General features: G+C 45.3%; 1 protein-coding gene across 1 annotated transcript; it reads left to right on the forward strand.

Annotated features, from left to right (window-relative positions):
* Positions 1-463: 463 nt before the first annotated feature.
* On the forward strand, positions 464-8893 carry LOC119320975 (U-box domain-containing protein 52-like). Its single transcript, XM_037594860.1, has 10 exons — positions 464-731; positions 840-961; positions 3567-3688; positions 3967-4151; positions 4339-4381; positions 6021-6381; positions 6491-6559; positions 6642-7193; positions 7600-8321; positions 8482-8893. The coding sequence occupies exons 1-10, from the start codon at positions 464-466 to the stop codon at positions 8486-8488; spliced, it is 2451 nt and encodes an 816-aa protein (XP_037450757.1). The 3' UTR covers positions 8489-8893.
* Positions 8894-20718: the final 11825 nt, after the last annotated feature.

Below are 20718 nucleotides of genomic sequence, written 5' to 3' on the forward strand. Positions count from 1 at the left end.
GTGCATGAGTGATAGTGTCGCTTCTCCAACCTAACTACAGTCTCTTTCGCAAAGCCTTGGCAACATTTCGTGTTGCAAAAATTGATACCATAGGGAAGATGATTTTGAAAAATTTCACAGTAATTCTTAGTTTTAGGAGTTATTTTATAATTTTTTGGATTTATGATCGAAATCATTGTACCTTTAGTTTTGACAAGTTTGAATAAACTTACATGTCTTTCTTTTTTCAAGAAAAACATGCCATGCCTGGCCACACTTGAGTCGAGACCCAACCCCGTGCGGCGTGGAGCGACCCGACCGACGAGGGGAGACGTTCCCCGCCAAGCTCGCGGCGTCTCCTCTCCTCCATTCCCGCGCTTTGATCCCCACCACCACCCCGCCGCGCCATCCTCCATCCCATCCTCCTCGCCGCCGCCGATGCGTTCCCTCCCCCGGTCTCCCCCTCCCCCGCCTCCGCCACACGATGTTGCACACCACTCCGATCTTGACGCAGGCCAAGCGGCACGACGCCGCGGGCAAGAAGGCGGTCGCCCTCACGGCCGCTATGAGGCGCTCGGGGCCCAAGGGGCGCAGCGGAGGGGGCGAGGCGGAGGGGAACGCGGCCGTCGCCGTCGACGGCGACAAGAGCAGCCAGCACGCGCTCAAGTGGGCCGCCGACCACGTCCTCTCCCGCTCCCAGCCCTTCTTCCTGGTCCACGTCCGCCGCAAGAATACCGCCCTCAACGCCGCCGGTACGCTCTCCATTTGGGGCTTCATCTGGCCGGCCGTGCGAACGATGGGATCGATTTTGGTTGTACGGAATTAGCAGATTCTCAAATATGCGATCTACGCGTGTGCAGGCGGGAAGCAGTTCTCCACGGCGCACGTGCAGGAGGATGTCGCGGCTTGTTTTCTGGCCCAGCTGGATCTTCAGACCAAAGAGCTGATGCTGCCTTTCCAATGCTTCTGCAGCAGAAGAGGGGTATGCGTTTCTTATTTCATCATCACTTTGTGTCTGGTTACATTCAAAATTGAGTTCAGCAAATTATTGTGCCCCTGTGTTTCAAAAAATCGATATGATTTTTATCGTTTTGCTAAACGGGCTGAATTTCCAGCACAATTGCCATACAAAAATGTAACCATATCAAACTTAGAGCATCTCCAGCCGCGCCCCCAACAGCACCCCCCAGGCGCCTTTTTACGCGCCGGCGCCGGAAAACCCCCCCACTCGCGCCCCCAAGACGCCGAAATCTGCCGGCTTGGCCTGTTTTTGGGCCCGGCGATCGCAGGCCGAACCCAGCGCACTGGGGGGCGATCGGGGGCTCCGGCGCAAAGGGAAAACACGCCTGGGCCACACTGTCAGGCGAAAAGTCAAGCCAATCGACCAGATTCGCCTCCCACCCCCACACGCTCGGCCGCCACCCTGCCGACCCCGGCGCCGCCCACCGCCCACCACCGCTAGATAGGCCATTCCCCGCCTGAAAAGAGAGAAGGTTTCGCCGCGGCAGCCTCTCCACCACTGTCCGGGCGATTTTTCCGGCGTTCCGGCCGCGCAGGGCGGTATACCAGCGGGTGTGCGCCCACCACGCCCGCCAGGTTCGGCGATTTGTCTGCTCGGTGATGGACTCGGACAACGAGGAGGCGCTCGCCGCACTGTTGGAGGAGGAAGCCGATGTCGACGTCTAGGAAGAGGAACATCTCATGGTCCTCGCCGCCCTTGCCGGCCTGTTCGCGAGCAATGAAAAGCCGCGGCGAGGTGGCTCGGCGCCGGGGCGGCTGAAAGCAAATAACCGGCATCGTCTGGAACGATACTGCATGCTCTACTCTGACTACTTTGCCGACACTCCACTGCAGGTGACAAAGTATTTCGGCGCCGTTATCGGATAAGCCGAAAGCTTTTCCTCAGGATTGTGAATTCCATCCGGGAGTTCGACAGCTACTTCAAGTGCAAGAAGGATTGCACCGGCAAATTTGGATCACCTCAATCCAGAAGTGCACAACAGCTATGAGGATGCTGGTATACGGAGCTCCCGGTGATTCACTCGACGACTATGGGTGCATGGCCGTGTCCACGACCATTGAGTGTTTCTACATGTTCTACAGGGCAGTGGTGGCAGTGTTTGGACCGCAATACTTGCGAACACCCAATGCGGAAGACACTGCTCGGATCCTAGCACAGAATGCAGCAAGAGGATTTCTTGGGATGCTTGGAAGCATCGACTGCATGCATTGGAAATGGAAGAACTGCCCATTTGCTTGCAGGGGATGTACAAAGGCGCCAAAGGCGGTTGTAGTGTGGTACTTGAGGCACTGGCCACACAAGACCTCTGGATTTGGCACTCCTTTGGTATGCCAGGAACTCACAATGACATCTGCGTGCTGCATTGCTCCCTTGTCTTTGCCAAGCTTGTTAAGGTCATTCTCCTCCGGTGAACTTCGAGGTCAATGGGCGGCACTACAACAAGGGTACTACCTAGCTGATGGCATCTATCCGAGATGGTCTACATTTGTGAAGACTATCTCAAACGCTGTGCCAGGAGGCAAGAAGTCCCACTTTGCCAAGGTTCAGGAGGCTTGCAGGAAGTATGTCGAGCGAGCATTTGGTGTGCTCCAATCTCGATTTGTTGTTGTCCGGTATCCTGTTCAGACTTGGTCGAAAGATCAAATGTGGGAGATCATGACTTGCTGTGTCATCTTGCACAACATGATCATTGAGAGCAAGCATGAAGAGCCAGTGTTTGACACTGAACCATACTATAGGCAGGGCCCTCTTTCCCAAGTTGATCACCAGCTACTGGCAACCTGGACTGCCTACCTCAATATGTGTCAGTAGATCCGAGACCCACAGGTGCATCAACAACTGTAGCAAGATCTGGTGGAGCACCTATGGAGGCTCAAGGGCGACGCCTAGCTCGACGTGTGATGAAATATGAGTTTTTATTTGTTGAACTATATAATTTGTATTGAACTATTTGTTGAACTATTTGATTTCTATTGATTTTCTATGATGAACTATGTGATAAAAAAATTACTTATGTTGAATTCACGCCGTGCGAATATGGGCCGATACACGCCGATATCGGGCCATTTTTCGCCGAAAGTGGGCCGAAAAGCGGGCATATTTGGGCCAAAAATGGGCCGATATCGGTAACCTGGGGGCGACGGCTGGGTGCCCAACCGCCCCCAGAGCCGATTATACCGGTGGCTCGCCCCCAGGCGGCGATTTTTATGCCTCCTGGGGGGGGGGGGCAACGGCTGGAGATGCTCTTATTTGCATTTGGACCCACCAAACTAAGTGGTGCACATTCTACCTTTATTTTCAGATTTGTTTGGGAATTTCTCTAGGAACGAGCATGAAAGCTTATTTTAAGCTTTAATAGTAATATAAGAACGACTAGATAAATATCAATATAAAAAAAACCGATACCACAAGTACCAAAATATCGAGTAAATGTTCTTTCTGCATTTGTGGCTGCTCATGAATCCCAGTTAGTGCCACAGTTGTTTGATGTGCAGATAAATCTAGCAATTGGGTGCCATCATAAGTTACTAACTCCCTTTTGGCTGACTTACTTTAATATCCACAGTTGCAATGCAGGGATGTCATTCTTGATGGAACAGATGTGTCAAAAGCTATCGTGGACTTTGTTGTGCAACATAATGTTGACAAGATTGTGCTGGGAGCATCATCTAAGAGTGCATTTACAAGGTGATTTATATACTTCCCGTTCCTAAATGTAAGTCTTTTTAGAGATTGCACTACAAACTACATACGGATGTATATAGACATATTTTAGGGTGTAGATTCACTCATTTTGCTCCGTATGTAGTCCACAGTGGAATATCTAAAAAGACTTATAGTATATAGGAACGGAGGGAGTACATTACAACAACTTCTGTGTATCATTCTCTTATTTGATGATACTCTTTTTTAGAGAAAATCTTGCCGTACTTTGATGAGCTCAATAATTTTCTTAATCATCGCAGAACAATTTGGAAAATGGATGTGGCTACATCTGTTACAAAAAATGCACCAAACTTCTGTTCAGTGTATGTGATTGCAAAAGGAAAGTTGTCTACTTTTAGGCCAGCCACTCATGCAACCGACAATGATACAAGCAAAGAGGATACGAAATCTGATGCACCTGGCAATGGGCCTTTAGCTGTACAAAGTTTGTATTTCACTTGACACTTTTATTCTTATAGATGTACTACTCCCTCCGTCCCAAAATGAGTGTCGCTGATTTAGTACAACTTTGTACTAAACCAGCGACACTTATTTTGGGACGGAGGGAGTACAATATTTATCTCTAGTAGGTTATTCTTTGTTTGCTCATGAAGCACACGTGTAATTTGCAGGTGAACCAACACCCAAGTTCCCTGGCGAAGAACCTTCTTACAGGTGAGTCTACATCCCTAACTATCACACATAGGGTGATAGACAGGTCTTCTACAATGCTCTACTTACCTGCCTACCAGAAAGATTATGGTCCATTCTAAGCTGTTGATTGGCTGAGCTTTGTTTACTGGAAACTGTAGGGAGATCATGGCATTAAATTTTGTAGAAAAATATGTACGTACTAGAATATGCACAAAGTTACAACGGTTGAGGATATACAGGGAAGGGTCTCGCGTAAATACTACATGTACAGGCATTCGTGGCTGAGCTTAGTTTTGGTTTAATGAAAATCTTGTAGAATTACGTGCATTAATCGGTTCACCCAAAAGCTCAAGCTGATGAGAAAGGTTTACAATGTAACACTGCCGTCATTTCTGGCTCTCCTGGGCCTAATGTGGACTGAAAGTAGGCTGCGATATTTATTTATTTATTTTCATTTTCTCTAGCTGGGCCTTGACCTCAAGTTTTCTGTGCTTTCATACTATGTAGAATTATGCACGAGACAGTTCACCCCAAAGCTCATGCGATGGAGAATGCTGGACCATATACTTAAACAAATCTAACTATATGGAAACACCAATTACATTCATGAAGTATAAAATACACAATACACTCCTACAACCATACCATTATATGCCAAGCCCTTTTAGGTGGCCATACCATACTAAAAACCATGAGCAAATCTAAAACTTGCGAACTACTCCCTCTGTCCCACAATATAAGAACGTTTTTGACACAAGTGTAGTGTAAAAAACATTCTTATATTATGGGACGGAGGGAGTAGTATTTTTTTGCACAGCATGGTTTAAATAATTCCAAAACAGAATGTATTCAAGCCAATAAGTATGTTAAGTTTTATATATTATAAGCTAACTTGATATTTAATGTATTATAAGCTAACTTGATATTTAATATTTAATACAGTATGGAATTTCCTTTTGGTGTCTTTCCCTTCTAAGTATAGTATGGGATTTCCCCTCAGTCTTTTTCCTCTCTGAGAATATCATGATATTTGAAGTACCAGTAACAAAAACGAAGAACAATGGATTTAACATTCAAAACATTGATGAATATTTCAGCATAGGATATTATGAGAAATCCAGGGTATGTATAATTTGCAACATATGTTATTTCAAATATAATAGAACTTGAACCCCATTATTTTTGGCAATCTAGTCATGCCTCATGATCTAAGTAACTGTACATACTTTGCCAAGTATTAATGCAAATAATTTAAGGATGTCATTGGCTCCAATTAGCTTATTCCCTTCTGTATATTGGAGTGTTTACGTTTGATCATTTCCAAATAATGTTGATGGATCATGTGCAAGGAAAATTTTATCCTTTCGAATGTCGAATTTGACTCTTACCCCCTACAATGCAGCAATGTAAAATATGACCGTAGCCAGTAGATCATAATAAACCCAACCATTCACAACCATTAGTCGAGCTATTTTCTATGCAGCTAAAGTTCATAGCAGATATCTTATTTTTTGTCATATCGGTTAATCTAACTATTTCGAATTTTAATTTTCTCTTCAATGTTGTGAAAATTGTGGATTATCGTTTCTATTTTGGCTTGTATATATATATATTTTTTGAGGGGGATAGTTATTTCTTATTCTATTTGATCTCGGGTCAGGCTGATGTCGACACACGCTGCTGCGCACATCGGTACCCATTTTGATGAAGCAGCACAACATGGCAACCTCAAGACACTAGTTCGACAGAAAAGTGCTGATTCACATCTTTCAAAAACATCTTCATGTCCAACTGAATTCATAAGAGTTGTGAATAAACAAGGCAATCATTTGTCTCCAGAATATCCTGAGAATCGTAGAGAAACCTTGTTTTTGCTAAATAAGGACAATGAGCATCCATTCCAGGCTCCACATGAAGAATACTTGGGCATTGATGATAATGCACTTAGTCTTGAATATAATGCCTATGACTCTTTAACCCCAACTGGAGAATGTGCTTCATCAGCTTCGAACTATCAAGCAGTATGATTCGAGCATTTCTACCAGAAGCTTTGTATCCTAATTCTTTATGGCATACGGAACTACTAGGATCGGTTATATACAAGTCTTACCAACACCATGTCATTTGTAGGATGATGTGAAAGCTGATCAGAGGCAATTTCAGAAAAGGAATGGCAATATGCTTCGGAACTACAAAGAGGTACTGGTTATTGTTTACCATTTTGTGTCTTTGGTTCTGATCTTGCACTAGATATGAAGGAAGCATTCTTTTGGGATCGCAGTTACCTCTTGGGACCGAAGATGGGACAGAAAACTTGCATGCGGTTTATGAACGAGAAGATGGTCCTTTACTTGGCAGACAAGGTGCCAAACCGAATTCAGCGGTTCGTGGCCCAAAGCAAAAGCTCTTGACACTTGAAACTTTATCTTCCGACCCTCAGCATAGAGAAAGAATCACAGAGGAATTTATGGATCACAGTGCCCAGAAACAAGTTAACCCAATGTTGCGACGCTTGCCTCCAAAATTTTTCTCACCTCGAAATGATATATATGGATCTGCTCCAGAGGAGAAACATAAACTTGAACTGAACAGCAAACCCTTGCCAAGGCCAATTGAGACTAAAAGAATACTAGAGTGTCTCCCTACTAGATTAGAGTGCACATTGTATAATCCAAAGGAAATCGCGAAGGCGACCAATAATTTCTCAGAAGACCTGAAGGTTGGGGAAGGAGGTTATGGACCAGTCTATAAAGCTACACTTAATAATGCCCCTGTTGCCATCAAGATTCTCCACTCCAATGTAACTCAAGGCCTGAAACAGTTTCAACAGGAGGTATGTTCATAGCTGATTTTGCTTGACAAAACTGTCTTTTGGCACTACAATTTCTCTTTTCCAAACTAAAAGAGAAATGTTGTCAGGATATGTATTGGCATTAGGGCTGGTTTGGAAGATAATTATTTCCAGGCAAAGTTCAATACCAAAATTTTACCGGGAAATATCATTCTTCCGAACTAGCCCCTTACAATGTTTAACAAAAAAAAAGTAGCATCCACAGTTTCCACACGTCAACTTAGTCAATTTTCTCACTACAAATAGCCAGATACTGAAGTCAAAGGCAACATTATTCGGAGGAGCTAACATTTAGTTGTATGATAATGCGGTGTTTTTTTTTAAACATTAGAAAATGAAAGGATTTCACTTTTTCAGTAATGTAATTGATAAGTTTTGTTATCATCAGATTGATCTGCTGAACAACCTTCGGCATCCCAACATGGTACAACTAGTGGGTGCTTGTCCCGAGTATGGTTGCCTAATATACGAGTACATGCCGAATGGTAGCCTCGAGGACCGGCTCTATTGTCGTTCAAACACTCCGCCACTGCCATGGCAGCTCCGTTTCAAGATTGCAATGGAGTTAGCCACCGGCCTGCTCTACCTACACAAAATGAAGCCTGAAGCCTTTGTTCACCGAGACCTCAAGCCTGGGAACATCCTCCTTGGTGAAGATTTCATCTGCAAGATCGCCGATGTTGGTCTCGCCCGCATCATCCCCCGATCGATGGATGACACAAAGACGCAGTACCGGATGACCGACGCAGCGGGGACCTTTTGCTACATTGATCCTGAGTACCAGAAGACGGGACTGGTCAGCACAAAATCTGATGTGTATGCGCTCGGCATTATCTATCTTCAGATGATCACCGCAAAGGATGCCATGGGGCTCGCCTACGCTGTATCTGACGCACTGGAAGAAGGGACCTTTGAGGAGCTCTTGGATAGCAGAGTGAATGGCTGGCCGGTGGAGGAGGCGAAGAGGTTTGCCGAGCTTGCACTGAAATGCTGCGAGCTGCGGCATAGAGACCGCCCCGATCTGGAATCTGTTGTGCTGCCTGAGCTAGTCCGTCTGCATGCACTAAGTGTGCCATCTGAACTCCCCATCAGTGTACAGCCAGTGACAAGGTAAAATAATTGACCAGTCGGTCGCCCTTTGGTGTCTCCATTGGCTTATGAACAATGTTTCGGTTTTTCAATTTGGCGATGGGAACACCAAAATTGTAACAAAGGAATTAGGATATCTTACACCTAGGCTTTTAACTTTTTTTTTCTACTATGAATGCAGGATTTGATTTTGGTTGATGGCTTGTCTGAGATCTTACCGAAGGGAGTGCGAAGGCAGGATCATTTTCAGCATAGCAATATGAGGACCAGGAGTAGGGCGTGTCAGCTGTCGCACCGGAACCTGCAGCTGTTCCAACTTCGATGTAGATACTGCACTAGCCCAGCAAAAAATTCAGATTGTTGTAGTTCTTTCTCCGGAAATGTTTAAATCAACAAACCTGTACATTTAACATACAATTTTGTAGCTCACATCTGCTAGTACAGAAGAACTCACACTTTCATGACCTGGATCAATCACATGCTACTTTCCTGTCATCCAGGGCCGAGGACTTTGATCCGGACTGGGAATTATGTAAACAGACTCGGAGAGAGATTTGCTGTAAGGACATATTTCTGACAAAGATTACTGTAAATAACAAGGGATCACATAAACAACGAAAATGTTTCATAATAGAAGACTCGGTCGCACCTAATTGCGCATTTCTTATCCACAATTTTTTGACGGAAAGCTACTCGGCCATTTTAGTGATTAACAACGACAGTTACATCGTTCAGAAGAAAGGGCAAAGAGGAAACTAGGGGGCTCATCGACCCAAGTACAAGCTTCAGGAAGTAGAGAAACAGACCTAGCTACCTCAGTGCCACCGAATTGGCTTCCCTTGGGCAGTGTTCAAATCTAGCTTTGTCAAATCCACTAGTTGTTACTCCCTCCGTTCTTTTTTATAAGACATTTTAGCCAGTCCACTTTGAACTGTTTTGGGCGTGTCTGAAATGTGTAAAACATCTTATAAAAGGGAACAGAAGAAGTAGTACATGGCAGTCATGAAAAATATCAGGTAGAGCTTGCTGTTGCTGATACACCACCATCACATAAAGTTTGGATAACACTCTCGCAATCAGATTGCAGTATGATCATATGGCTCCCATCTCTTGAGCCAAGAATAACTCATCTATAACTGCATATGCTTCAGCGGTAAGCACGTCCAGAGCATTTTCAATGCTGAAGGTCCTTGCAGCGGCAAAGCTACCAGTTATGTCTCATAATCACTCCGGTAGCGCCCTCCTCGGTCTCCGTATTTCAAAGCAACATCAACATTGAATATACACATTCCTTCAGAGCATCTCCAACAGATGATGTCCGTTTAGTCCACTTTGTATATGTGAACAGTGTTGCAAATGTTTTTGGGCAGGCCTAAGTTAATTTTGCCTCCCGCTGCTGCATATTTGCAACACGGCTACGATTGTTGTAAAAACGCAGGACCATATGAAAAAGGCCGTTTAGGCCACTTTGTGCCAAAAACATTGCTCCAACAAACCATGCAAAAAACGCAACCATGATGGAAAAAAGGTCGTTTAGGGCACCCTTTACGTCACCTGTTGGAGCAACAACCACCGTGGTGATGTAAAAACTTCTATCTCCTATCCTATATCGGTTTTTACATCACCAACTTGTTCAACACCTGTTGGAGAAGCTATGAGGATCGGGCAAACCCACCGATGACAAGGTCGATCCGGGGATTTCTTTCGGCTCCTCCCATCCTTTAGTTCAACACTAACGCTCCAATAGACATAGCAGCTCTAGGGACAGTTTGAGAATGTTCTCCTTGTGCCAGTTGACGCTGCTCCCACCAAATAAACCATGCCGCTTGACATTGCATTTGATCCCTAGGACGCCCAACTTATTTATCATCTGTGTAGAGTATCTCATTATGGTTGCCCTACCAGACAAGGAAGCGGCAATCTAGAATTAAACAGCCTCAGCGCGTCCCACCTCAAGTGTCTGTCCTCCCATTTCGGCTTCCCACATAATCCTGCAAATCTCCATGACTAGCTGCTACCATCCACCATGTCAATGTTTTTTCTCCGAAAAGGAGGATACCCCCAGCCTCCGCATGAGGATGATCGTCCGATTGCTTTAAGATTAGTAAAATTGATTAGTCTTAGGCTTTTGATTACTGTAGGCCGGGGTCCATTCATGCATGTTTTTTTCAGCTTTTGCGAGAGTTTCATACGCCATCCACCCCACCTGCCATGCTAGTTTAATTTCATCTTTTAATTTTAATCTACTGTATTTTGAACCAAAAGTCGTAAATTATCTTTCTTTTGCATATATCCTGTTCGTCGCGACGAGAACTTTCGAACAAGACTAATCTTGAATACATTTCGACAACACTTTCCATTTTAAAAAAATCATTTTCAAATATTGAAACTCGATAGTCATACCATTAAGTTTTGCCAAGTTTCATCAAGTTTTACCAAGTTTCGTATGTTTTTAGGGTTTTAGTGTTCTAAGCTTAGGGCCTTAGGTTTAAGGTTTACAGTTTAGGGTTTAAGTTTAAGTTTTTGAAACCTGTTAAAATTATCATCATTCCTATCAAATTTTAGTAGTTAAAACTTGCCCCGCTGTCTAATTTGCGTCGCGATCCGCAAAGTCCTTGGATTCCGCATGAGGGCACATCAAATTTTAAATTTTAGTTTGTGCAACTTGCGTTTTTTTTAATTCGCCTGCACCAAGTTTTAGCACTTAAAACTTAACAAAGTTTTTAAAACTCGTCAAAACGTATTTAAAATGGATCTTATTTAAAAGCCCTCGTCACAAGAAATATGAATATGAAAACCAAATATAATTTTGATGTTTGGTTCAAAAGATATAATTGATTCAAATTCGAAAGTCAAAATAAAAAATCATGAGATGTGGGATGGGCGAAGCTGCCAAAATCTGCTCACATGGACCCATATAAGATAATTAGGTACTAAAACACATGCAAAGACCAAACCAATTTCTGAATTGCTAAGCAATCGAACGGCCAGAAATCTGCGCGCTGCCACACCAACGTGCCACAAATCGTCTTCCTGCAGTTCACGTGAGTTTCAGACTAATATTTTCATAGATCCCGGCGGCACTCCTCTAGAGCTCGCTAATATCGTATTTTCATCGTCAACGATGACATCCTCACACTCCATCCTCCTTCTTCTTTGCCTGCTGTTTCTGGGGCGCAGACACATGGGCATCAGGTAACTTGGGTTAGCTACTATCCTCAAGGCGATAAGGCTAACTCCAAAGCGACGACTCAAACATACGTGGATTTTATCCGTTTTGTTCATTTGGATCGGCTAGACGGACACAAAATGTTCGTTTTTTGCTAGCCGGCCCATAGGGTCAGCCCGACCGGGAACGACACATTTCACGGATGGACATTTTTTTTAAATGAAAACAATAAAAATAGCCAGCAGAAGTCCAGTTTACATCAATTAAAACATAAAATGTTAAATAGAAACATTAAACATAAAAGCAGGCAGCAGAGGGCGAGGATCTAGGCATTGGTGTTGGCATCGTCCTCCTCCTCAGTCAGGTCGACATACACCGATAATATATATTAGAGCACATGCATCCAGGCCCTCTCTATCTAGCCATCCATTTCCTGCTTTAAGATTCGTGCAAATACATTTCTCTTTTTTGTTTCTCCCACATAGAATGTATCTTGAAGTTCAAACCTATGCAGCGTGGCAAAGCTTTCTGAGTAGAATCTAGGATAAATCGTTCAGATTTTTTTGTCAAACATAAATATACAAAATACGTTTTGTTTGATTAAAAAATATATTTTTAGTATTTATGTCGGACAAAAAATTCTAAAAGATTTATCCTAGATTCTAGTTAGAAAGCTTTGCCATCCTGCATAGGTTTGAACTTCAAGATATGTTCTATGTGGGAGAAGCAAAAAAGAGAAAATTTAATATAGAAACTTAGTTGTGTCGCACGGATCTTAAAGCGGTATTGGAGAGTTAGGATAGCAGGGCCTGGGTGCAAGTGCTCTAAAAATCCACGTCCCGACATACACCGACACCTCCATCCACGAGAAAGTCGTCTGGAAGGCTGCCAGCGCTGCCAACTGCTAGACCGGCTGCTGCACCTCCTGCTACGTTGCTTGCCGCTCGGCCTCCATCTTGCAGTCGGCCGCCAACGCGTGCGTCTCAGCCTCGTAGAGGTGCCGCTCCTCCTTCTTGGCCGTACCCAGCCAAACGGGTGTGTGTGCATGACACGTAGATGGGCACGGTGCTCGTCGATGAAATGAAGCGCTCCTCCTCCACCGCAGGCTCCGGCGTGGGCGGTGGTGGTGGCGGCGATGATGGGGGCATGTTGTCATCTACGTCGGTAGCAGATTCGGCCAGTGCCTGCGCATGGCCAGGCCACCTAGCCATCTCCTCGCGCTCAAACTCCCCAAATGGCTGCTGCACCTCCTGGTCCTCCTCCTTCACCACCACCGGTGACGGTGGAGCGCGGGCTGCACCCTCGAATCTCGACGGGCAGCGCACGTCGTGCTTGGTGGCGAACTGATGGGGAACGTAGCGCAATTCAGAAAAATTTCCTACACTCACGCAAGATCTATCTAGGACATGCATATCAACAAGGGGGAGAGAGTGTGTCTACGTACCCTCGTAGACCGTAAGCGGAAGCGTTTGACAACACGGTTGATGTACTCAAACTTCTTCTAGCTCCGATCGATCAAGTACCGAACGTACGACACCTCTGGGTTCTGCACACATTCAGCTCGGTGATGTCCCTCGCCTTCTTGATCCAGCAAGGTGTCGAGGTAGTAGACGAGTTCTATCAGCATGAAGGAGTGGTGACGATGATGGTGAAGTGATCCGCGCAGGGCTTCGCCAAAGCACCGCGAGAATATGACCGAGGGTGTAAACTTTGGAGGAGACACCGCACACGGCTAACAATTGATGTTATGTGTTCTAGGCGCCACCCTCCCCACATATATATAGGTGGGAGGGGAGGAGAGGAAGCCAGGGGCACCCCAAGCAGGATCCGAATCCTACTTGGAGTTTCCCCAAGTGGTGCCCCCCCCTTTCCTTTTTCCACCGGAGAAGAAAGGAAGGGGGAAGAAGAGAAGGAGGGGGGGGGGGCGAACCCCCTCTTCTCCTTCTCCTATTCGGCCACCTGCCATAGGGGGGCACGCCACCCCTTGTGGGCTGGTGTGCTCCCCTCTTATGGCCCATACGGCCCATATATCCCCCCGGAGGTTTCGGTAACCCCCCTGGTACTCCGATAAATATACGATACATTTCGGAACACTTCCGGTGTCCGAATACTATCGTACTATATATCAATCTTTACCTCTCGACCATTTCGAGACTCCTCGTCATGTCCGTGATCTCATCTGGGACTTCGAACAACATTCGGTCACCAAATCACATAACTCATATAATACTAAATCGTCATCGAACGTTAAGCGTGCGGACCCTACCGGTTCAAGAACTATGTAGACATGACCGAGACACTTCTCCGGTCAATAACCAATAGTGGAACCTGGGTGCTCATATTGGCTCCCACATATTCTATGAAAATCTTTATCGACCGAACCGTTATGACAACATACGTTATTCCCTTTTGTTGGGGTACGTTGCATAAAATAAAAAAATTCCTACGTTCACCAAGATCAATCTATGAGTTCATCTAGCAACGAGAGAGGGGAGTGCATCTACATACCCTTGTAGATCGCGAGAGGAAGCGTTAAACAGAACGGGGTTGAGGGAGTCGTACTCGTCGTGATCCAAATCACCGGAGATCCTAGCGCCGAATGAAAAGGCACCTCCGCGTTCAACACACGTACGGTCAGCGTGACGTCTCCTCCTTCTTGATCCAGCAAGGGGGAAGGAGAGGTTGATGAAGATCCAGCAGCACGACGGCGTGGTGGTGGATGCAGCAGGGTTCCGGCAGGGCTTCGCCAAGCGACTACGGGAGGAGGAGGTGTAGCAAGGGGGGAGGGAGGCGCCAGATGTCAGCGTGCGGCTGCCCTCCCACCCCCCTCTTTATATAGGGACCCCGGGGGGGCCGGCCGGCCCTGGAGATGGGATCTCCCAAGGGGGGGTGGCGGCCAAGGGGGGTGGAGTGCCCCCCAAGGCAAGTGGAGGCGCCCCCTCCCCTAGGGTTCCCAACCCTAGGCGCAGAGGGGGGGCCCAGGGGGGGGGCGCACCAGCCCAGCAGGGGCTGGTTCCCCTCCCACTTCAGCCCATGGGGCCCTCCGGGATGGGTGGCCCCACCCGGTGGACCCCCGGGACCCTTCCGGTGGTCCCGGTACAATACCGGTAACCCCCGAAACTTTCCCGATGGCCGAAACTCGACTTCCCATATATAATTCTTTACCTTCGAACCATTTCAGAACTCCTCGTGACGTCTAGGATCTAATCTGGGACTCCGAACAACTTTCGGTTTGCTGCGTACTAATATCTTTACAACCCTAGCGTCACCGAACCTTAAGTGTGTAGACCCTACGGGTTCGGGAGACACGAAGACATGACCGAGACTGCTCTCCGGTCAATAACCAACAGCGGGATCTGGATACCCATGTTGTCTCCCACATGCTCCTCGATGATCTCATTGGATGAACCACGATGTCGAGGATTCAAGCAACCCCGTATACAATTCCCTTTGTCAATCGGTACGTTACTTGCCCGAGATTCGGTCATCGGTATCCCAATACCTCGTTCAATCTCGTTACCGGCAAGTCACTTTACTCGTACCGCAATGCATGGTCCCGTGACCAGACACTTGGTCACTTTGAGCTCATTATGATGATGCATTACCGAGTGGGCCCAGAGATACCTCTCCGTCATACGGAGTGACAAATCCCAGTCTTGATCCGTGTCAACCCAACAGACACTTTCGGAGATACCTGTAGTGCACCTTTATAGCCACCCAGTTACGTTGTGAAGTTTGGTACACCCAAAGCACTCATACGGTATCCGGGAGTTACACGATCTCATGGTCTAAGGAAAAGATACTTGACATTGGAAAAGCTCTAGCAAAACGAACTACACGATCTTGTGCTATGCTTAGGATTGGGTCTTGTCCATCATATCATTCTCCTAATGATGTGATCCCGTTATCAATGACATCCAATGTCCATAGTCAGGAAACCATGACTATCTGTTGATCAACGAGCTAGTCAACTAGAGGCTGACTAGGGACATATTGTGGTCTATGTATTCACACGTGCATTACGATTTCCGGATAATGCAATTATAGCATGAATAAAAGACAATTATCATGAACAAGGAAATATAATAATAATCCTTTTATTATTGCCTCTGGGGCATATTTCCAACAGTCTTCTACTTGCACTAGAGTCAATAATCTAGTTACGTTGTGATGAATCGAACACCCATAGAGTTCTGGTGTTGATCATGTTTTGCTCGCGGAAGAGGTTTAGTCAACGGATCTGCGACATTCAGATCCGTGTGCACTTCGCAAATATCTATGTCTCCATCTTGAACATTTTCACGGATGGAGTTGAAACGACGCTTGATGTGCCTGGTCTTCTTGTGAAACCTGGGCTCCTTGGCAAGGGCAATAGCTCCAGTGTTGTCACAAAAGAGAGTGATTGGCCCCAACGCATTGGGTATGACTCCTAGGTCGGTGATGAACTCCTTCATCCATATTGCTTCATGCGCTGCCTCCGAGGCTGCCATGTACTCCGCTTCACATGTAGATCCCCCCACGACGCTCTGCTTGCAACTGCACCAGCTTACTGCTCCACGATTCAACATATACACGTATCCGGTTTGTGACTTAGAGTCATCCAGATCTGTGTCGAATCTAGCGTCGACGTAACCCTTTACGATGAGCTCTTCATCACCTCCATAGACGAGAAACATGTCTTTTGTCCTTTTCAGGTACTTAAGGATATTCTTGACCGCTGTCTAGTGTTCCTTGCTGGGATTACTTTGGTACCTTCCTACCAAACTTACGGCAAGGTTTACATCAGGTCTGGTACACAGCATGGCATACATAATAGATCCTATGGCTGAGGCATAGGGGATGACACTCATCTCTTCTTTATCTTTTGCCGTGGTCGGGCATTGAGCCGAGCTCAATCTCACACCTTGCAATACAGGCAAGAACCCTTTCTTGGACTGATCCATTTTGAACTTCTTCAATATCTTATCAAGGTATGTGCTTTGTGAAAGACCTATGAGGCGTCTCGATCTATCCCTATAGATCTTGATGCCTAATATGTAAGCAGCTTCTCCAAGGTCCTTCATTGAAAAACACTTATTCAAGTAGGCCTTAATGCTGTCCAAAAGTTCTATATTATTTCCCATCAAAAGTATGTCATCTACATATAATATGAAAAATGCTACAGAGCTCCCACTCACTTTCTTGTAAACGCAGGCTTCTCCATAAGTCTGCATAAACCCAAACGCTTTGGTCATCTCATCAAAGCGAATGTTCCAACTCCGAGATGCTTGCACCAGCCCATAAATGGATCGCTGGAGCTTGCATACCTTGTTAGCATTCTTAGGATCGACAAAACCCTCCGGCTGCATCATATACAGTTCTTCCTTAAGATAGCCGTTAAGGAATGCCGTTTTGACGTCCATCTGCCATATCTCATAATCATAGTATGCGGCAATTGCTAACATGATTCGGACGGACTTCAGCTTCGCTACGGGAGAGAAAGTCTCATCGTAGTCAACCACTTGAACTTGCCGATAACCCTTAGCGACAAGTCGAGCTTTATAGATGGTAACATTACCATCCGCGTCCGTCTTCTTCTTAAAGATCCATTTGTTTCTATCGCTCGCTGATCATCGAGCAAGTCTGTCAAAGTCCATACTTTGTTTTCATACATGGATTCTATCTCGGATTGCATGGCTTCAAGCCATTTGTTGGAATCTGGGCCCGCCATCGCTTCTTCATAGTTCGAAGGTTCACCGTTGTCTAACAACATGATTTCCGGGACAGGGTTTCCATACCACTCTCGTATGGAACGTGTCCTCGTGGACCTACGAAGTTCAGTAGCAACTTGATCCGAAGTACCTTGATCATCATTAATTTCCTCTCCAGTCGGTGTAGGCACCACGGGAACATTTTCCTGAGCTATACTACTTTCCGTTTCAAGAGGTAGTACTTCATCGATTTCTACTTTCCTCCCACTTACTCATTTCGAGAGAAACTCTTTTTCCAGAAAGGATCCGTTCTTGGCAACAAAGATCTTGCCTTCGGATCTAAGGTAGAAGGTATACCCAATGGTTTCCTTGGGGTATCCTATGAAGACGCATTTTTCCGACTTGGGTTCGAGCTTTTTAGGTTGAAGTTTCTTGACATAAGCATCGCATCCCCAAACTTTTAGAAACGACAGCTTAGGCTTCTTCCCAAACCATAATTCATACGGTGTCGTCTCAACGGATTTAGACGGAGCCCTATTTAAAGTGAATGTAGCTGTCTCTAGAGCGTATCCCCAAAATGATAGCGGTAAATCGGTAAGAGACATCATAGATCGCACCATATCCAATAGAGTGCGATTACGACGTTCGGACACACCTTACGCTGAGGTGTTCCAGGCGGCGTGAGTTGTGAAACGATTCCACATTTTCTTAAGTGCGTACCAAATTCGTGACTTCAATATTCTCCTCCACGATCTGATCATAAGAACTTTATTTTTCGGTCACGTTGATTCTCTACTTCATTCTGAAATTCCTTGAACTTTTCAAAGGTCTCAGACTTGTGTTTCATCAAGTAGACATAACCATATCTACTTAAGTCATCAGTGAGGGTGAGAACATAATGATATCCTCCGCGAGCCTCAACGCTCATTGGACCACACACATCAGTATGTATGATTTCCAATAAGTTGGTTGCTCGCTCCATTGTTCCAGAGAACGGAGTCTTGGTCATTTTGCCCATGAAGCACAGTTCGCATGTGTCAAATGATTCATAATCGAGAGACTGTAAAAGTCCATCAGCATGGAGCTTCTTCATGCCATTGACACCAATGTGACCAAGGCGGCAGTGCCACAAGTATGTGGGACTATCGTTATCAACTTTACATCTTTTGGTATTCACACTATGAATATGTGTAACATTACGTTCGAGATTCATTAAGAATAAACCATTGACCATCGGGGCATGACCATAAAACATATCTCTCATATAAATAGAACAACCATTATTCTCGGATTTAAATGAGTAGCCATCTCGCATTAAATGAGATCCAGATACAATGTTCATGTTCAAACTTGGCACTAAATAACAATTATTGAGGTTTAAAACTAATCCCGCGGGTAAATGTAGAGGTAGCGTGCCGACGGCGATCACATCGACCTTTGAACCATTCCCGACGTGCATCGTCACCTCGTCCTTCGCCAGTCTCCGCTTATTCCACAGCTCCTGCTGTGAGTTACAAATATGAGCAACGGCACCGGTATCAAATACCCAGGAGTTACTACGAGTACTGGTAAGGTACACATCAATTACATGTATATCAAATATACCTTTAGTGTTGCTGGCCTTCTTGTCCGCTATGTATTTGGGGCAGTTCCGCTTCCAGTGACCCTTCCCTTTGCAATAAAAGCACTTAGTCTCAGGCTTGGGTCCATTCTTTGACTTCTTCCCGGCAACTGGCTTACCGGGCGCGGCAACATCTTTGCCGTCCTTCTTGAAGTTCTTCTTACCCTTGCCCTTCTTGAACTTGGTGGTTTTATTGACCATCAACACTTGATGTTCTTTCTTGATTTCTACCTCTGCCGACTTCAGCATTGAAAATACTTCAGGAATAGTTTTCACCATCCCTTGCATATTGTAGTTCATCACAAAGCTCTTGTAGCTCGGTGGGAGCGACTGAAGGATTCTGTCAATGACCGCCTCGTCCCGGAGGTTAATGTCCAGCTGGGACAGGCGATTGTGCAACCCACACATTTTGAGTATGTGCTCACTGACAGAACTATTTTCCTCCATCTTACAACTATAGAACTTGTCGGAGACTTCATATCTCTCGACCTGGGCATGAGCTTGGAAAACCATTTTCAGCTCCTCGAACATCTCATATGCTCCGTGTTGCTCAAAACTCTTTTGGAGCCCCGGTTCTAAGCTGTAAAGCATGCCGCACTGAACGAGGGAGTAATCATCAACACGTGACTGCCAAGCATTCATAACGTCTTGATTCTCTGGGATGGGTGCTTCACCTAGCGGTCCTTCTAGGACATATGCTTTCTTGGCAGCTATGAGGATGATCCTCAGGTTCCGGACCCAGTACGTATAGTTGCTGCCATCATCTTTCAGCTTGGTTTTCTCTAGGAACACGTTGAAGTTCATGTTGACATGAGCGTTGGCCATTTGATCTACAAAAGACATATTTTGCAAAGATTTTATACTAAGTTCATGATAATTAAGTTCATCTAATCAAATTATTTAATGAACTCCCACTCAGATTTGACATCCCTCTAGTCATCTAAGTGTTACATGATCCGAGTCAACTAGGCCGTGTCCGATCATCACGTGAGACAGACTAGTCATCATCAGTGAACATCTCCATGTTGATCATATCTTACATACGACTCATGTTTGACCTTTCGGTCTCTGTGTTCCGAGGCCATGTCTGTACATGCTAGGCACGTCAAGTTAACCTAAGTGTTTTGCATGTGTAAAACTGTCTTACACCCATTGTATGTGAACGTAGGAATCTTCACACCCGATCATCACGTGGTGCTTCGAGGAGACGAACTTTAGCAATGGCGCACAGTTAGGGAGAACACTTTCTTGAAATTATTATAAGGGATCATCTTATTTACTACCGTCGTTCTAAGTAAACAAGATGCATAAACATAATAAACATCACATGCAATTATATAGTAGTGACATGATATGGCCAATATCATATAGCTCCTTTGATCTCCATCTTCGGGGCTCCATGATCATCTTTGTCACCAGCATGACACCATGATCTCCATCATCATGATCTCCATCATCGTGTCTCCATGAAGTTGCTCGCCAACTATTACTTCTACTACTATGGCTAACGGTTTAGCAATAAAGTAAAGTAATTACATGGCGTTGAATCATTGACACGCATGTCATACAATAATTAAGACAACTCCTATGTCTCCTGCCGGTTGTCATACTCATCGACATGCAAGTCGTGATTCCTATTACAAGAACATGATCTCATACATCACAATATATCATTCATCATTCATCACAACTTTTGACCATATCACATCACAAAGCAATTGCTGCAAAAACAAGTTAGACGTCCTCTAATTGTTGTTGCATCTTTTACGTGGCTGCAATAGGGTTCTAACAAGAACATTTTCTTACCTTCGATAAAGCCACAACGTGATTTGTCAACTTCTATTTACCCTTCATAAGGACCCTTTTCATCGAATCCGCTCCAACTAAAGTGGGAGAGACAGACACCCGCTAGCCACCTTATGCATCTAGTGCATGTTA

The sequence above is a fragment of the Triticum dicoccoides genome, chromosome 6B, assembly GCF_002162155.2.
Source record: "Triticum dicoccoides isolate Atlit2015 ecotype Zavitan chromosome 6B, WEW_v2.0, whole genome shotgun sequence".
Classification (NCBI taxonomy): Eukaryota; Viridiplantae; Streptophyta; class Magnoliopsida; order Poales; family Poaceae; genus Triticum; species Triticum dicoccoides.